General features: G+C 39.7%; 1 protein-coding gene across 4 annotated transcripts in view; it reads right to left on the bottom strand.

The window, feature by feature from the left end:
• Positions 1-295: 295 nt before the first annotated feature.
• LOC105227137 (putative uncharacterized protein DDB_G0277255) overlaps positions 296-17,815 on the bottom strand; it is a 151,859-nt gene continuing 134,339 nt past the window's right edge. For 2 of the 4 annotated variants that reach the window (XM_049459225.1, XM_049459227.1), the window contains exons 3-6: positions 13,982-14,065; positions 11,230-11,434; positions 6,152-7,407; positions 296-4,147 (exon numbers count right to left, since the gene is read on the bottom strand). In XM_049459225.1, coding sequence (XP_049315182.1) covers positions 2,153-4,147; positions 6,152-7,407; positions 11,230-11,434; positions 13,982-14,065 — 3,540 coding nt within the window. In that variant the 3' untranslated portion in view covers positions 296-2,152. Of the gene's footprint in view, positions 4,148-6,151; positions 7,408-7,830; positions 8,280-11,229; positions 11,435-13,981; positions 14,066-17,815 lie in introns of those variants that run through there. The other 2 variants (XM_049459226.1, XM_049459228.1) reach the window with 2 other exon arrangements.

Genomic DNA, 17,815 nt, shown 5'->3' on the forward strand with positions numbered 1-17,815 from the left:
GATGCCAGGCTTCAGCTGAATCGCAGGCAATTATAATGCTGATGAGCTAGCAAGAAAAGACACCCTAGAAACGCTATCAGTAGAATAGGAGCGGTGTTCTCGTATTCTATTGTGTTTTAGTACTAGATAGCTTGGCTTCGCGGAAGCTTGGCAAGCGTTGGGCCCCCATCGATACATGCGCTGTCGCAAAAGCGTATTAAGCCAAAATCGATCGATAGAGATCTAGTGATCTCTTTGACCTCAGTAAGGCTAGCCTCTCCCTAGTTTTGGGGTATTTAACGGGCCATTGCTCTATTGGCGTCCATGCAGTAAGTCTGGGAAGCCTACCAGACGTCATCTGCAGGAGCTATATGGAAGATGATGAAACAACTCAACACCTCCTTCTTGACTGTCCCGCGTTCGAAAGGTCAAGACTTAAACACTTGAGAGCACGTTCAGACATCTTACCAAGCATGCGGGAATGGAAACTAAACGCCTGTGCAAATTTGTTTTGTCTACTAAGCGTTTTGCTAATTTATAAGTTCGAATACAGGAGTTCTTCTTTAGTATGGCCTCAAATAGGAATTAGTAGTCCACGATCTTTGATCAGTCATCTTACATATCTACCTACCTAATCTCAGAATAAAGGTAAGCCCACAGATAAAACTTTTGGTATTGACGAACTCCATCAAGACCACAGGGTGGTTTCGAAAGGACATAATCGATTTTAGTTCCGCTGGTTGCACAATGGGCCTCCCAAAGACATAGTTGCATCGTCAGACTTCACTCTACCCCTGCCTAAGCAATTAGTCATTGATAGAAAAATTCAAAGATTGAGCAAACAAAGAAAATAATTGAAACTTTCAAAACAGTAAGCGGAAATGAGGGCTGCTTTTCTTCAGTTATCAAATATGGAAACTTTTTGCTTCGAGAACTCTGATTAGAGAATTTTGTCAGTGATGCAAGTTTTCTTATTTATTGGCGTAGACACCGCTTACGCGATTATAGCCGAGTTATAACAGCGCACCAGTCGTTCTTTCTTTTCGCTGTTTGGCGCCAATTGGAGGTTCGAAGTGTAACCAGCTCCTTCTCAACCTGAAGTGTTTTCATCCACTCGGACTAAAAGCAACTTCGCGTGTTAACGAAGTACTACTTTTTATATACATGTTGCTGATACCAAGAAATAGCTCTAAGTCAAGTAAAGCAGCCATTCGTAAGCGGCTTTCTAATTTCTGTACGAGGTATGTTAGCACCGATGGCGACGGTGGAGCATTTTGAGACCGAAAGCATCAAATAATTCCCCAAATGATTTTGGACAATCTTTAAATGATGTCATTGACACTTTGAATTTATTAAAGGGCATTTTGAAAAAAGCGGTAATGAATATTTGAGTATGAAGCAATTATATGCAAAGTGAGTGCCGCTCATAATCCACCTAATCGTAATCTCAAAAATCAATAAAAAAAATTTTAAAATGAAATGATTTATGATTCGAACTGATGATGTACTTACTATCTTACTCTTTCTCTCTCTTACATTTAAAACTCAAGAGAATACACATTAGAAAGCGAAAATACTATAGAAAAGTTAAAGGATTGCTGAAGTGTTGATCATACTCCAGGCCTCTTTTCAGCCTACTATAACATTTTTATCAAACACCTAAAAGAAACAATAAGTTTTTTTAACATCCGGAATGGCTTGAATATAGAAAGACCCATATACAAATATACAAATGCATACCTTAAGTATTGAAAGCGCTTTTTATACTTAATATACACGCTACCCACATACGGTGTATGTACATAGACGCTACTTTCTGCCTTATCACTCTATAGTAATTCCGTATGCATGTGGGCATTAAAGTAAGACTTCTTTCTATACAAACTTTATATATATGTATGTACGTTACTTGTTAAGAATTATTAATTTTAATGATTAGGTGAGTTTATGGAGTTAAGCTTAATCATTTTAGCGCTTCCTTTTTTCCGTTGGCAAGCTCATGCGCCTGCTTGTATGCCTCAGCCGCGCACTGTTCCAGCGTTAATACAAAACTAGTTAATTACATATAGATATTAGTGTAAATTTGCGTATGTACGTTTGTTTGTTTGTAGTATGTGTGCACATTTTATATAAGCTTAAGCTGCAATTACAATAGTTTAAACACTAAATTTTCTTATAAATTCGTTTCAGTCCTGTGGGGCAAGGCGTTTGCTGCAACCGCTGCTGTCACTTTCGCACCTTCGACGCCATTCGCCGACGCCGCCGCCTTCACTTTAAGCTCTCGTTCCTCGCGGTTGCTCAACGATCCCGCCGCCACCATAGCCGTCGCAGCCGACGCATCTTTTAACAAAGTTGGCTGCACTCGCGCACCTAGGCCTGGTCCCACACCGACACCACTAAACAGCTTCAAGTGCCGCAATGTCTTCGCTGTGGTCTGCGTACGTTGGCTGCTGAGCGTCACCTGCGAGTTGGCGCTACTTAAGTTGGATGCCGACGTGTTGATGCCGGCTCGACCGCCGCCACGCGTGGTGCCGGTGCGCATCGACCATTCGTTCTGCTTGAGCAGAAATTGCTTTACATTGTACTCCATTTGTGCAATGTCCACGTGCTTGGTGGTGGTATGGAGTTCGGCGCTGATGGCGCGTGTCTTATCCGTATCACTGGGATAGTATTTGTAGTTGAGTATATCACAAGTGGGCTGATCGGGCAGCGTTGGTGTTGTGCTGCAAGCGCTATTGTTGTTATTATTATTGTAGTTGTTTAAGAACGTCTCCGTGTTGGGTGCATTCGGATCGGGTGTTGTATAAGCCACAGGTAGGCCGGAACGTGTGGTGCGTCGAAAGTATGTATTTGTGGGATAGACATGCATGGTCACCTGTTGATTGCTGCAGTCCGCTGGGTAGTGATTGAGAAGTGCGCTATTTTTATAGTTGTTGTTGTTAAGACTAGAGTTTGTATCGGTTTTCGGTGAGAGTGAGTCTTCGGTCGACTTATTCGCGTCATCTAACGGTTGATGAAAGCCATTTGTGTGCGGTTGTGGTGTGGTTTTATAGCCCGAATCCATTGATAGTTTCTCCATGGAGACCGAGTCCAGTGGATCTAGTGTTGAAAATGATGATTGTCGATCTGTACCACCCGAGGAGTCACAATTATTCAGCGCGTTTAGTGCCTGTTGTTGCTGCTGTATACGTTGTTGTTGCTGCTGCTGCTGTTGCTGTTGTTGCTGCTCCAGCTGTTGCGTATTATTTTGCACCCATTCGGCAACACGATTGAGCTGTTGGCGCCGTAGAATAATGCTCTCTTGTATGTCAATTGCATCACTTATTGAGCTCGACTGTGTGCAGGATTTGGAATTGTGTGAGGTTTTGGAGCTGGACTCATTTTGCAATGAATGATAGATGCTTGTATGCTTTGGTTTATGCATTTGCTGAACACTACTCACAGTTCTCACCGGTTCGATGCGCATTTGAGTGGCACCCGTGGCTTCCAATGCAGTCTGCGCAAGCGCCATATCCAATGCGCTGATCGTCGGTGTTACATTTGACTTTGCAGTGAGTGAGTTCCGCTGCTCCTGCACGCGAGCAGTCTCCTCAGGCGCCGTATAGGATTGATCCGCTGGTGCTGTTGTTAAATCGCTTGCAGTAATGGGTGCTTCTGTTAGATCTATAAGTGTTGCTGTTGCGCCAGTTGCATCATCATCCGCGGCAAACATTTCTCTACCTTCACCTTCGCCACCTAACCGTTCATATGGGCTATTACTTGTTACCACACAACTATTTGGATCCACTTCATTTTCCGTCACTCCACATTGTAGTTCGGTTTCGTTACGTTGCGCCTGCGTGCTGGTATTCTTTTCTAATGGATCCGCTTGTATGTTAAGGACATCTGCCAACTTTTCGTTTTCTACATCCGTGGTGGTATAACCGACGCTTGCATCTTCTGCTCTGTGCGCTGCTGCTATTTCTGCGCTCGAAATATTTGTTGTGTTGGAAGTAATGATGTCTTTAGTGTCATCCAGTTCCTCGTCCAAAAGACGCTCACGCCGTTTATAAATAATGGGCGTAACTGCTTCCATCGACTCTATGTTATCTAGCAGTATATTGCTTTGCCCATTCTGTTGTATGCGCATAGCGCAGAGACGTGGTCCACGGTGTTTGGGGTTTTCAGCCTGTAAGGGAGGAAAATTTAATAAATATGTAAGTATAAAATATTAATTATAATATCATTTATGACCATGGCTTTACAGTGCTTAAGTGGTTTCAAGTGTCATATAAACTGGTCAATGAGCCAAATCAACGGCAAAGCCGAATATCCACATCAAGGTAATGCTCAGTATTGTATTATGAGCTTCCTAAACTGAGTCAAATCATTAATGGGGAAAACTTTGTATCAAATTGAAACAAGCGATTGCCGAAAAACGTTCGAAATTCGGGCCTAGACACGAGGAAATAATGGTCCTGCATGTCATCGATCAGTCGGATGATGCAAGACAAGTAAAGAACTATTTGGAATACAGGGGTTGGTAAGCCTGATTTGCCTAAAAGCCCAGATCCATTTTCGGCAGCCAAGCCGAAGCAGTTCTTTTGCGACGCACTTCACAGATAGACAGAGAATATACCTGTTTCTTAATATTATTAAAGATCTAATATGCATACTTTTAAAGCCTGAATAAAAAAATAAAAGAAGGAAGAAAGTGAATGGAGTCATGTTTAGAAGTACACGTAAGTGAGGAAAGTTCTCTGAGCACGTCTCACTCGGGAGTGGTCGGAAACGATTATTTTACATATGGCTCACGACTTCCGGTCTTAGACCAAGTATCCTCTAGGAAGCCAAAGAACATCCGTGGGTCTGGTAGAGAACGAGGGCGAGACGAAATATCTCCTGTCATCAAACAAACAGTCATCGCACTCGCGACTTAGCTCCCACGTCACTGTTGACAGTCTTAACTTTGAAGTCTTATATAATTTCGTCTATCTTGGAACCAGTTAAAGTCACTCATTATTCCCGTCCTGCTAATATGGTGCAGAGGCATAGATCATGACAACATGTGATGAGTCGACGTTATGAGTTTTTGAGAGAAAGGTTCTGCGAAAGATTTATGGTCCTTTTCGCATTGGCCATGGCAAATATCGCATTTGTTGGAACAATGAGCTGTATGAGGTCAGTGAATTAAAAGACAGTTGCTTCGCTGGCTAGGTCATGTCGTCCTAATAATATTCGAGGGGGAAGCAGAAGAAGTGGAAGTTCTTTACTCCGTTGGAAAGGCCAAGTGGAGAAGGACCTGACTATATTTGGAATCTCCAATTGGCACCAAACCGAGAAAAGGAAGATCGACTGGAGCGATAATGCAAACTCGGCTATTACCGCGTAAGCGGTGTCTACAAAAGTAAACAAGGAGAAGAAGAAGGCAGAGGAAAGACTTTGTTAGTAATAATGAGAAATTTCTACTGAGTACCAAACACAAAAGTATCGAGCGCAATAAGATAGTGGACGAAATTGCCAAGTAGTGCACGACCGTCACCCGAAAACGTGATAAACATTGGCAAGCCCGTGAATTGTCTATATCTATCTGAACAGGAGCATGGAATGGAAAATCAAAACGCAATGGAGCGATCTACCTTGGTGTAAAACTCTATCATCTGTAAAACCGTACATTAAGAATATACAAAGCTCCTACTGGCATTCGATAGAAGCGACTGTAGAAACATGTTCGGAATACTTACTGGCCCCATTCTGGTAGAGGCACACGCCTGCAGAATAGGGATAATAGATCGCGAAGACTGCAATAAATGTAAAGAGCAAGGCACCACGGAAACAAAGAAGCATATATTGTGCATTTGTCCCACATTGGCAAGGCTACGCTTTAAGGTTTTGTAGCGCCACACGATATAAGACACTGGAAGAGATATCGTTAGTGAGGCCACAGGGTTTCTTAAAATTCGCCTCAAGTGAAGTCATTCTAAAGGATAAGCAGTCCTCATGGACGTAAATAGAAATGGGACTACATCTGTTAACACAAAGGACCAAAACTGGTGGTGTGAGAACATGGTCTTCAACTATCTCGTACAATTCCTTATCTCACCAATCTTGGTTCCCTATTACACCTATTCTTTTATTGCGCTATTCACTTCTAAACACTGTATGCCGCCAGAAATGTTTTTATTCCACTTACCTTAATGGTTTTAATCAAATTCCTATTAAAGGTCTCGAACATCTTTGCGCCCTCACAACTACTCGTTCTGCTCCACAGACTATTCACGCTGCCGGTAATTGCAGACTTCAAGAGATTTTCCTTAGGATCGGAGGCACTACATACACTCGCTGGTGATTTCATTTGCTGCTCCATCGCAGACTCAGCTAACTCTATACCGACACTTGTTTTTAATCTACCATAATCCAGTAAATTAGATTGTGAACTTGCACTGAGCAAAGGTTTCGCCTCGTCATCCAACTCATCGTTGCCCACCGATTTTGGTGTTACTTGTTCCGTCACCTTCTTGGCAACATTTTGTAATGTGACATTACCACTGGCACTGCCAATAGCGGCATTGAGCAACTCCAGAGCAGTGCCGCCACCCTCCAGGAAGCGTCGCTGAAAACCACTTTTCGCTTGCATACCAGCTGCAAGGCTATTACTCGTCTCCAACATATACTTCTCATTCCCATAAGTACCCAAATGTGTGGTTGGATAAAGTAGTGTAGTGCTCAATTTGGCCGCTGCAATGGCGTTTTGATGTTGCAAAGCACCACTGCCAGCCGTACGATCACACAAACGGTGATGTCCCAATATGGGATTCACCATCAAATCATCCTTTTTGGCTGGTGTAAACAATTTATCCATATCATTGAGATCCGATACAGAACTTTTCGTTTCCGAAATCACCGAATCACTGGATTTCACCAATTTCATCAGATAGGGACTATTGGTGCGTGATGGTGAGTTCAAATTGCTATGACAACGTAGGCACAATTGTGTGAGCGGTTCGTTAAGATTACCGCCGCCGAGCTGCAGTTGGAACGGAGTTTGCGTGGAAACTGTATAGGATCGCGAGACGTCTGCCAGTACCGTGAGATCCTGTTTGGAACATTGACAAGTATCGCAATGTTTCACTTCACTCGCCTTCAGTTCGTCCTCGAGGAACTTAGCCATAATAATGGGTGAAATCATATCGGGATCGTTCGAATTATCATTGCTGTGGGTCGTTGAATTTGCTATGGGGTTGCTGCTGCTGCTATTGTTGTTCGTAATAATATCAGCATTAAGTTCGGTGTGGGACTCACAGCTATTATTATTGGTGGTTGTTATGTTATTATTCAGAAGTGGCTCCTTGATATTGTTGTTGTCATTATTGCCATTGTTATTATTGTTATTACTACTGTTGTTATTGCTGAGATTCATATTGGAATCCGTTGAAGTACGTTTAGCGTCTAAATGGTGGAAGTGGGCGGACAGAAAAAGAAATTTATGTTATTAAGTGTATAAAGTGAGTTAATTAGTTTACATAATTGATATTAAATAGGTTATCGAAAATGCGAAAAGAACTGAAAAAATATAATATTTATTACAATGAAACACTTTTTCTCGTTAGAGTCCAAGCACAATAAAAAATTAGCACAACAAATTATAAATGAATTTATTTTTATTTTGTATTAAGGGTTAATTAAAAATTATAAATAAAAGAAAATAAAAGTGAATGGTTAAATAAAAAATAAATTAAAATTAAATAAAAAATAAATTTAAACGAGTGAAAGCTCCAACAGCTAATAGCCTGCAAATCATATTATTTTTAGTTCATGTTTTGCTTGTAGAAAAGTTAAAACAAAGAGATAAAAAAGCATCAATTAACATACCATTAAACACAATCAATTGCATAACAATCGGTAATATGGTAGAGAACAACAAAATCGTATTTCGAAATGAATATCCATTAATCACAAATGGAAAAAATTGGTGGCACTAATAATAATAAAGACCAATAGTCATTCACACTTTTTATTGAGGTGTTATTTCATATCATTATGCGTGAAAGAACTATTTAATAGGTTACTAGATTTGGCAAAAAAAAATTATTTTTTCAGATCAATATTTCACCCATGAACTTAAATATGTGTGTACTATATATTTACTAGAACACTTTTACATTTTTTAGTTCTCTTAAATAAAATGCTTAGATTCGTCAAAAAAAATTTTTACAAATCCATAGAATAGTGAAAAAGTTGTTGAGCCTCCGGAGAAAAATCCTCAAGCTGGCGAGGCAAACTAAAATTTGGAAACAGCAAATACAACAGTAAAGAACTTAGAAAGAGTTTCGAGCATAAGCACTCCTAATGCTGTACAATCTATAATAATAAAGGGTGATTTTTTAAGAGCTTGATAACTTTTTTTAAAAAAAAAACGCATAAAATTTGACATTTACTTTTTGGCTGGCTTATTTCTGTAGACTTTAGACTTGACGTAGCCCCACAAAAAATAGTCTAAAGGCGTTAAATCGCATGATCTTGGTGGCCAACTTACGGGTCCATTTCTTGAGATGAATTGTTTTCCCTCAAAATGGCCATAGAATCGCGAGCTGTGTGGCATGTAGCGCCATCTTGTTGAAACCACATGTCAACCAAGTTCAGTTCTTCCATTTTCAGTGCATTTCGGGATGCATGGGCAGTTCTTGAACGGCTTCTGGTTGCTCTTCACCCCAAATGCGGCAATTTTGCTTATTTACGTAGCCATTCAACCAGAAATGAGCCTCATCTTATGTAGACCATAAATCGGACGTAAAGCGCGAAACACATTTCGAACCGAACACTGATTTTGGTAATAAAATTCAATGATTTGCAAGCGTTGCTCGTTAGTAAGTCTATTCATGATGAAATGTCAAAGCATACTGAGCATCTTTCTCTTTGACACCATGTCTGAAATCCCACGTGATCTGTCAAATACTAATGCATGAAAATCCTAACCTCAAAAAAATCACCCGTTATTTCTAGGTGTACTCGTATACTTTTTGGGTAAAATAAATTTTTTAAACGTTATCTACTTTGCAGACATTCGGTGTTTTAAGACCTTCTTAACAATCATAACTAGATATCGTAGTCGGCGCCATCCCAATTTTTTTATTAAGGCGAAATAGGATTAGAAAGGGCGCAGAGTTTGGCATTTGCCTAGGCCGGTAAGTTGTCTCGGGTAAGCCCTGGTCGCAAAGCAATCCTCAACTTATCTAACTATCTAGATCAAATGCAATAGATTAGGTTAGAGTTAGAGTAGTCATCTTTTAGGATACCTGCGCTTAAGGCTAATTTTAACAGACTCTGCGGTCTCACTATCAATACTTCCATCAGTGAATCATACCGTGGGAACCCCAGGGGCCTACGGCGTTGTCTTGTCAATGCGGGACAAGTGCACAAGAGATACTCCATTGTTTCTCTGGTTCCCTTCTCTAGACATTTCCTGTAGTCTTCTCGATCTGTCAGCTCCAACCTGCGGGCGTGTGTCGTTACCAGACAGTGACTAGTAAGTATTCCAATTCACGTTCCTACAATCTCAATCTCAATCGAGTGCCAATACGAATTTTCTGTACCTCGGATCTACCGTTTGCACATGACTTTTGCAGTTTTACACCCAGGTTGTTTGTTTCAATGGGTATTTGTTTTCTTTTCCATGCTTTTGTCAAGATTGTCGTATATACAAAGCACGGGTTGCTCAATGTGGATCACGTTTTCGGATTTTCGCCGTGCTCCATTCTCGACAATCTCGTCCACTATATCATTGACTTCGCTACCTTTGTGGCCTGGCACCCAGTAGCAGTGAAGTTGCTTACTTCTGGTTAAACTTCCCACTGCTGCCCTGATTCCCAAGACACTTCTGGCCGATATGTAATACGAGGATGCTGACATGATTGCTGCTTGGTTGTCTACGTAGATGTTCTCTGGATTTGACTGCAAGTGTATTAGAGGCCTGCTTTCTCAATTGCAAAGACCTCAGCTTGAAATATACTACAGTGGTCCGCTATTTTAAAAGGTTGCCACATATTCCAGCACCAACTCCATCGTTTAGAGTGCTCCGCGTAGCTATCATATCTTTACGCCAGACATCTTTTCATATGTGGGGTCATGTAGTCGGTGTTTTCACAACCGCCATTACCCACCGAGCTATGCCAGAAGGTACTATATGTAAATTCTCCTGCTGCTAGTAGTCTTCCCACCGATTTTGCTACCCAGTTTTCGGTGAAGAGGTCTTTAGGTGACAGGTTTAGTAACAGTACAAGAGCCGCCGTTAGAGTTGTTCTTAAAGCTTCTGTTATGTACAGCGCAGCGAGCCTGTGATCGCTTTCCATTCCCTTCTGGTAGGTGGATTTCCGTACGACTGTCCATTATACTACTGCACATTAGAGCAGAAATGGTCTAATAATAGTTGTGTAGTACCAGTACCTGAGACAGAGAGAGATCCCCAGGTTGTGTCGAACATTTGCCTACACACACTTAAAGCACTGCTGGCTTTCTTCACTATTTCTTCTACGTTGTGCTTTTACAGCAGATTACTGTCCAAGACTAGACTATCCCTTAGGTGAGATCCCCTGTTTTCCACGGTTTCAACCCCAGATCCGCTTGCGATGCTCAGTTCATGACTGTGTTGAGAGTGGTGGTCATAATACTACTAATGGTTTATAGACAGCTACCCGTTATTAAGATGGCAATATCATTCACATATGTCACCACCTTAGGGGCTTTGCCTTCCAAGTTCCTCAGTAGTTTATTCACCACTAATGTCCATAGAAACAGAGATAGCACTCCACATTGGGGAGCACCTCTACAGACTTCCTTGTTCAAACGTAATTGGTACGAGATTCTGCACTAATTTGTGACAAGGGCCATGCCATACCTCCGATTATTCGGTACTTTCGAGATAAGAACTTATATAACTAATCATATAGTACACATTTGTTGTTTTTGGGAAGATCACCCGTTATTTTGTTAAAAGTTAAAAAATTTACTAATAATTTTGTAGGCGTTGAATAGCATAACAGTCTATTTAGAAATTAGTAGTGGGTCACTGATTTCAAAACACTTTAAATGCTATTAAATCGCAAAAGAAAAACATTAGTAAAATAAAATAATTACTTTGCTTTAAAATGCCCCAAATAAAGTGATAAATGCTAAATAAGCGGAAAAAGAAAAATAAACTGGTTAAAATAAACAAATATTGTAATATAAGTCAAACAAAAAAGAAAGAAAAAACTAAAATCAAGGTCTACTAACACTTACCAAGCCCCCGCATTGAGTATACCATTGCTGTAGGTGGAAAGGGGCACGCCGTTGGTGGCGGTGAATCCGATGCTGGAAGCACTTTATAGGAAGCTGTTGTGGCGGTGCCGACGCCGCTAGTGCTACCTTCCGAATCAGAGTGTGAATTAGTCTCCAGACGCATGTAGGCTGATACTTTCGACTGTATATCAATCGGCAACTGCAAGATCAAAGTGAGGAAGAGAAAAAAAGATTGTAAAAGGAATTTATTATTATTAAAGGTAAACATTTATTTTATGAAATAAAGGTGATTCTCTTGTCGTGTAGTTTTCATTGAGGCAATCCTTTTTTCGGAGTTATTCTTTTTGACAGCTTTGATTTATATTCAGTTTGCTTTGCTATTCACGTACTCTAGAACAATATTTGCAAATCGCTAAAATTTATTGTCAAAATAATAGTTCAGTACGCGCGACGAATCGCGAGCTGCGTTTAATGTTCGGTCAACATAATCGAACAACTATGAATCGGTTTCACTCCACGTTTACGTGGATCATTGCTGTTGTGGAGCAGAGTATCGAAGAAGATTCGAATGAGTTCATCTACCTTCTCATGGAACAAGCTGTGCCCCTTCACTTTGTGGAAAATTTTGCGGAAGAATCTTGATTTGCGGGCCTACTAAATCCAACTAGTGCAAGAATTAAAGCCGAACGACCATTAAATGCAACACACGTTCACTGAATGAGCCGATCCCGATTTTCACAAGCAAATTGTGTTGAGCCATGAACCTAACTTTTGGCTGAATGGTAACGTTAATAAAAAAAATCACATTTGGGAGTATTATAAACCATAAGCCATTGAAACACCGTTAGATCATAAATAAATCACTGTGTGGTGTGTTTTATGGGCAAAAGGAATCACTGATGCATATTTCTTCCAAAAATAAGAAAATAAATATTGTTACAGTCAATGGAGAACGCCACAGAATCATGATTTAATGACTTTTTCTGAATTGATGGTTATTGATGTGGATGACCTTTGGTTCCAACAAGAAGGTGAACGCTTTATCTTGCTTCGGTGGAATGTAACGTGGCCTCCAAGATCGTTCGATTTAAGACCGCTGGACTATTTTTTGTGCGATTATATAAAGTCCTTTACTTAATAAATAATCTGGATTGCAATAACATTGCTTGAAACATAGGTTCAGAAGTTCTATTTTTCATTACAGTAAAAGTACCTGTCAGTATTTGATCAAGTTTATATTCCTTTTGTCATGGCTGTCGTAATGTTGTATACCCAAGAGCGAACATTACTCGATCTTGAACTGAATGCCTACACTTATGCCTGCAACAGATGTACTCTACTTTTTAAAGCAAGTCTAAATATATTCGAAAAAGGTATATTAAATTTGCCACAATATTTGTAACGTTTATAAGCGTACTAATCCCTCAAGTTTTGAGATACTGGACTGAAATTTTGTACAAGTCCTTTTCTAACCAAGAAGCTGCTCATTTGTCGGGGCCGACAGCGAACTTCTATAGCATATAACCACCATACAAACTGAGGTATTAGCCAATATGGCGTAGATTGATATCCAGAGGGACGAATTCGCGCGAATATAGAATTTATCAGAGACGTCTACCTCAGCAAAAAGAGGGGAGAGAATCAAAAGTATCACAATGTGGCAACAACGGTGGCAAACTTCCTGCAAAGGACAGTGGGCCCAGGCTGATTCAAGACATACATTCGTGGATAGATAGAAAGCATGGGGACCTGGATTTCCACCTGACCCAAATACTCAGTGACCATGGTTGTTTTAGAATGTATAGAAGATTCTAAACATGTACTTTATCATTGCCCACGGATTTCAAGTATAAAGGAAATACTGAAAACCACACTAGGAGGTAGTCTCAAGGTGGAAAATTTACACTTATGAGGTTTGACAATTAAGTAATGAGACTGATTTTATTGCCGCGCTTGTGTTAAACCTGTGACCTTGAAATCCCCTTTCTCTTTTTTCGGCATCCCTCCCCTCTCCATTGATATATGTACCATCGCTCTAGCTTGTTTAGTTCGCCTGCTGCGTCAAGTTGAGTAGGCGTGTGTTTGTAGTGCTCGTCACGAAAATGGAAAAACGAAATCAAGAGCAACGCGTCGCGATAAAATTTTGCGCCAGTTTGGGCGAAACAGCTTCGGAAACATACGCTAAAATCATAAGAGTGTATGATAGTGCTCTTAGTCGTGCCAAAGCTCACAATGGTTGTCTCCGCGCGCCCCCCGCCCAAAAACAGCTCGCATGAGCAAGTCGAAGGTGAAAACGATGATTATTGCCTTTTTTGATGGCCAGACATCGCTCGTAACTGGATCCCTCATCACGACAACGCGCCATGCCACACCGCTCTCAGCGTGTCCCAGTATTTGACCTCTAAAGGAATCGCCGTGTTGCAACAGCCGCCTTATTCGCCCGATATGTCACCCTGTGTCTGTTTTTGTTTCCTATAACAAAATCGGTGGTCAAAGGAACCCATTTTGAGTCGATTACGGACATCCAGGCGGTCGTGACGAGGTACTCGCGGACATCCCAGTCGAAGCGTTCCAGAAATGTTACGAAGCATGGAAAACGCGCTGGAATCGCTGTATAGCTGCCCAAGGTGACTACCTTGAAGAGGATGGCAGAGTTGTAGAATAATTTTCAAATATTTGAAGGGTATTATAGGTTCGGTGCCACCGGGGTTAACGGGTTTTCATGCCGAGAATTGATTTTACTTACCGATGATACTTTTTGTGGCATAAAACTATCTGGCTTGCACTGCAACAGTTGTATTGCTAAATTTATATCAGACTTGTAGCGTTCCTAAAAAAAAGAAATAAAGCAAAGTTGTCATGAAATGCATTTAACATGTTTTAAACTAAACCGAATTCTTAAATAAGTTAGAATTCTAAACTCTAAAGCGTAACAACACAAAAACATTCCCACCGTATTGTCGTAAATATTTAATACACTTTTATTAAAAACAAAGACGCGCATATTAGCAAAGCAAAATTGTCTCCAAAGACACGCAATCCCAGTTGCACGTGTCAGCTAAGTGTGCCGGGCCGTATGAGCAACCGCATTAATTTAGCACTGCACTTGCAACAATGCTTGCCTTCATGTGCACAGTTATATTATACATAGCCATACTTTGCATTTTTCACACTCTCCCTACATAAACAGCACACAAATAAGACTTTCCACAAATAATTTCCGAGTGTGTGAAATCTCCATGCTTTGTTTCATTCACCACACACACACACATACACACCATTGTGCGCCTGCACTTGTAAGTTCATGTGTGACTGACCCAAATCCTTCAAATGAAACAAAGATTCTCATCTAACTGTAAATGCGAAATACTTGTCACAGCACATGCTCCTACAGCTATGCTCAGATGTTGGCAAGGAATGCCTGCAGATTCATTTGATAACACAAAGTCAACAATTGCAGTAAATTGCCTTGTGTTGCAGCTAGTTGTTGCTGAAATTGCCGTCACCTGCCACTTTGTTTCGAATGGGTTGAATTTCACTCTTTTCATTTATTTGCATTCGGCTTGAAGTTCCAATTATTTGTTGCTGTTCATATTATATGTGGTATAAGCATGATTTTCGGTACATAATGTAGGCAGTCAAGAATTGGCAATTTGCACGTGTGCTATGTTTTATTTATGCCTACGAATGCAGTGGTTTCAGTGATAGAATCGCAAATAACACAAAACAATTATAAATTGCAGATGCTTTTTATAGGCATCTATAAAAATTTATTTATTTCTATTCCCAAAAATGTTTAGTTCGTATTTCATACAGATAACATACAGGTACCAGCGTTGCGGTAGCATCTTATGTACTTGTACTCGTATATAACTAAATACTTATATAGTATTTTAGAGCGTATCGATTTTTTCTATAAAATGGAATATGTATGTACGAAATGTTGTATGGATGATTCTATACAACTTAGCCTAATAGACTGTGGGTTTAAAATCTGTTTCGAACGCGCGATTTTTTTGGTCGAAATTTAAAAACTCTGTTTGGCCGGTTGTATTCTAGATATGTGATATACAAGATGCGTTCCAAAGTAAATAGGACTTTAAAAAAACAGAATAAATGTTTTTTTCGGCAAAATTAAGTTATTTTATTCAAACTAGTCTCTTCTGCTTCAATTCAACTTTTTGCACGGTCCAAAAGCATGTCGAACGAGTGTTTTATGTCGGTGCAAGCCTTTTGAATGGCATCTACGTCTGCATAACGCTTTCCTTTCATAGACAAATGCATTTTTCCGAAAAGGGAGAAGTCGCACGATGTCATATCAGGTGAGTGCGGGGACTGGTTAATGGTTAAAATGAGATTTTTAGTCAAATAATCGTCCTTCGAATGTTGGATTCTGAGCAATTTTTGGTCGTCAGTCAATTTGTGCGAAACAAACCGTGCACACACTTTTCGTAAGCCCAAATGTTTGGTCAAAATGCGATAAATCGATGTTTTAGAAATGTTCAATTCCTTTTCCATGATTTCAATGATGAATTTGGCTGATTCTTGATAAACTCACGCACAGTTTCGATAGAATTTCCGGTGATCACGGATTTTGATTGGAACACATGTTGATCGTCATTTATGTCCTCACGACCACTTTGAAAACGTTGAAACTACTCGTGCACTCTGCTAAGGAATCATCGCCATAACTTGTTTCATCAATTGAAATGTTTCGGTAAAAGTTTTATCATTTTTAAAACACTATTTAATCTTGGCTCTTTGTTCGAAGCTCATTTTCGCACCGATAACACAAACATACTGACACTTAAAACGCAATAACTTCACTTCCAATCAATGAAATGTCATGAAATTCTCACTGGACAAACGATAAGGATAGTAGATTCAAAAAGTCCGCTTTACTTTGGAAACACCTCGTATACTATGTATATGTGTAGCTAAATCTGAAACCATAACGAGTCAATTGAAAATATTTTGTTGGTTCTTTCTAGTCACTTTGCTGAAGTAAACAACCTTCAATGCGAGGGAAAAATATATTTTATCTTGATATCCTTGGCCACAAAGCTGTAAAAATACAATGGCAGTCCCAACTTCCTCGTCGCGGGTTTGGGCCTAGCCTTTTGATTTTATATTTTTTTGCATTTTCGTGTTTCTAAAGTATTATATCTAGCTTAGCTGACTTTGATCCGTCACTTCACAGTTCGCTATCTTTACATGAACCATTGTAAAACAAGAAAAAACGTTCGGTGCAACCGAAGTTAAATAGCCTTCACAGGTGCAGTTCTGTTAGTAACTATGTGTTCAGTTTGGAAGCTATGTATATGCTATAGTAATCCGTTCTGAACAATTCCTTCGGAGATTACATTGTTGCTTTAGAAAATAATATATACCAAATTTCGTGAATATATCTTGTCAAATGTGAAAGTCTTCCATACAAGCCTTTGATTCCGATCGTTCAGTTTGTATGGCAGCTATATGTTATAGTGGTCCGATATCGCCCGTTCCGATAAATGAGCAGCTTCTTGAAGAGAAAATGACGTTTGCAAAATTTCAAAATGATATCTTAAAAACTGAGGGACTAGTTCGTACATATACAGACAGACAGACGGACATGCCTAAATCGATCATTTATATATATACTTTATAGGGTCTCAGACGATTCCTTCTGGGTGTTACAAACTTCGTGACAAACTTAATATACCCTGTTCAGGGTATAAAAATCTATATGGAAAATAACCACATAGTTAACCACCAGAGAGTATGTTGATATGCCATTAAAGCGGTACAACCACTGTCTTCAATAGTATCAAGTTTTGTTTTAAAGAATTTAGACTAATTTTATCATTGTGAATGGCTCACATGACACAATTCTTTTTTTTCTTTTTTTGTTTTTTTCAATATCTTTTTATTTATTGAATCTGCTTTTTGATTTGAAAGCCTAACAATAAGTAATAAAATCTTAAACCTATTTAAAAACTAGACACGCTCAAACAAGTGATTGAGCTGTTTTGGTGATACATTGCTCCTCAGTACGCGGGCATATCTCTTCTTTTAAGGCGTGTTTGATCGCAGGAACGTACCAAAGCATTAGCCAAAGGGTTTGGGTGATCACGAAGTTTAGATATATATTTAATTCTGCTGTCTTCTACTTCTTTCCTAACCATAGAAATACCAAGGTCTTTATGGATATTCTCATTACGCATGTACCATGGTGAACACGTGATTGATCTAAGCATTTTTGATTGGAACCTTTGTATTATGTCTATATTAGTTGCACAGGTCGTACCCCACAGTTGAATGCCATACATCCAAATCGGCTTTATGACCGCATTATATAAAAGCACTTTGTTGTCTAGGCTAAGTTTGGAGTTTTTGTTTAATAGCCTATTTAAATTTGCAGCTCTTATCTTCATGCAAGTTATTTTACTAGATATATGTTTTTTCCACGTAAGTCTTCTATCTAGGTGAATACCAAGATAAGTTACTTCATTCGCTTGGGGTACTAAAATATTGTTAATTTTTACTGCCGGACACATTTTTGGTCTAAGCGAAAATGTAACATGCTTACACTTTTGTTCAT

The sequence above is a fragment of the Bactrocera dorsalis genome, chromosome 5, assembly GCF_023373825.1.
Source record: "Bactrocera dorsalis isolate Fly_Bdor chromosome 5, ASM2337382v1, whole genome shotgun sequence".
NCBI lineage: Eukaryota > Metazoa > Arthropoda > Insecta > Diptera > Tephritidae > Bactrocera > Bactrocera dorsalis.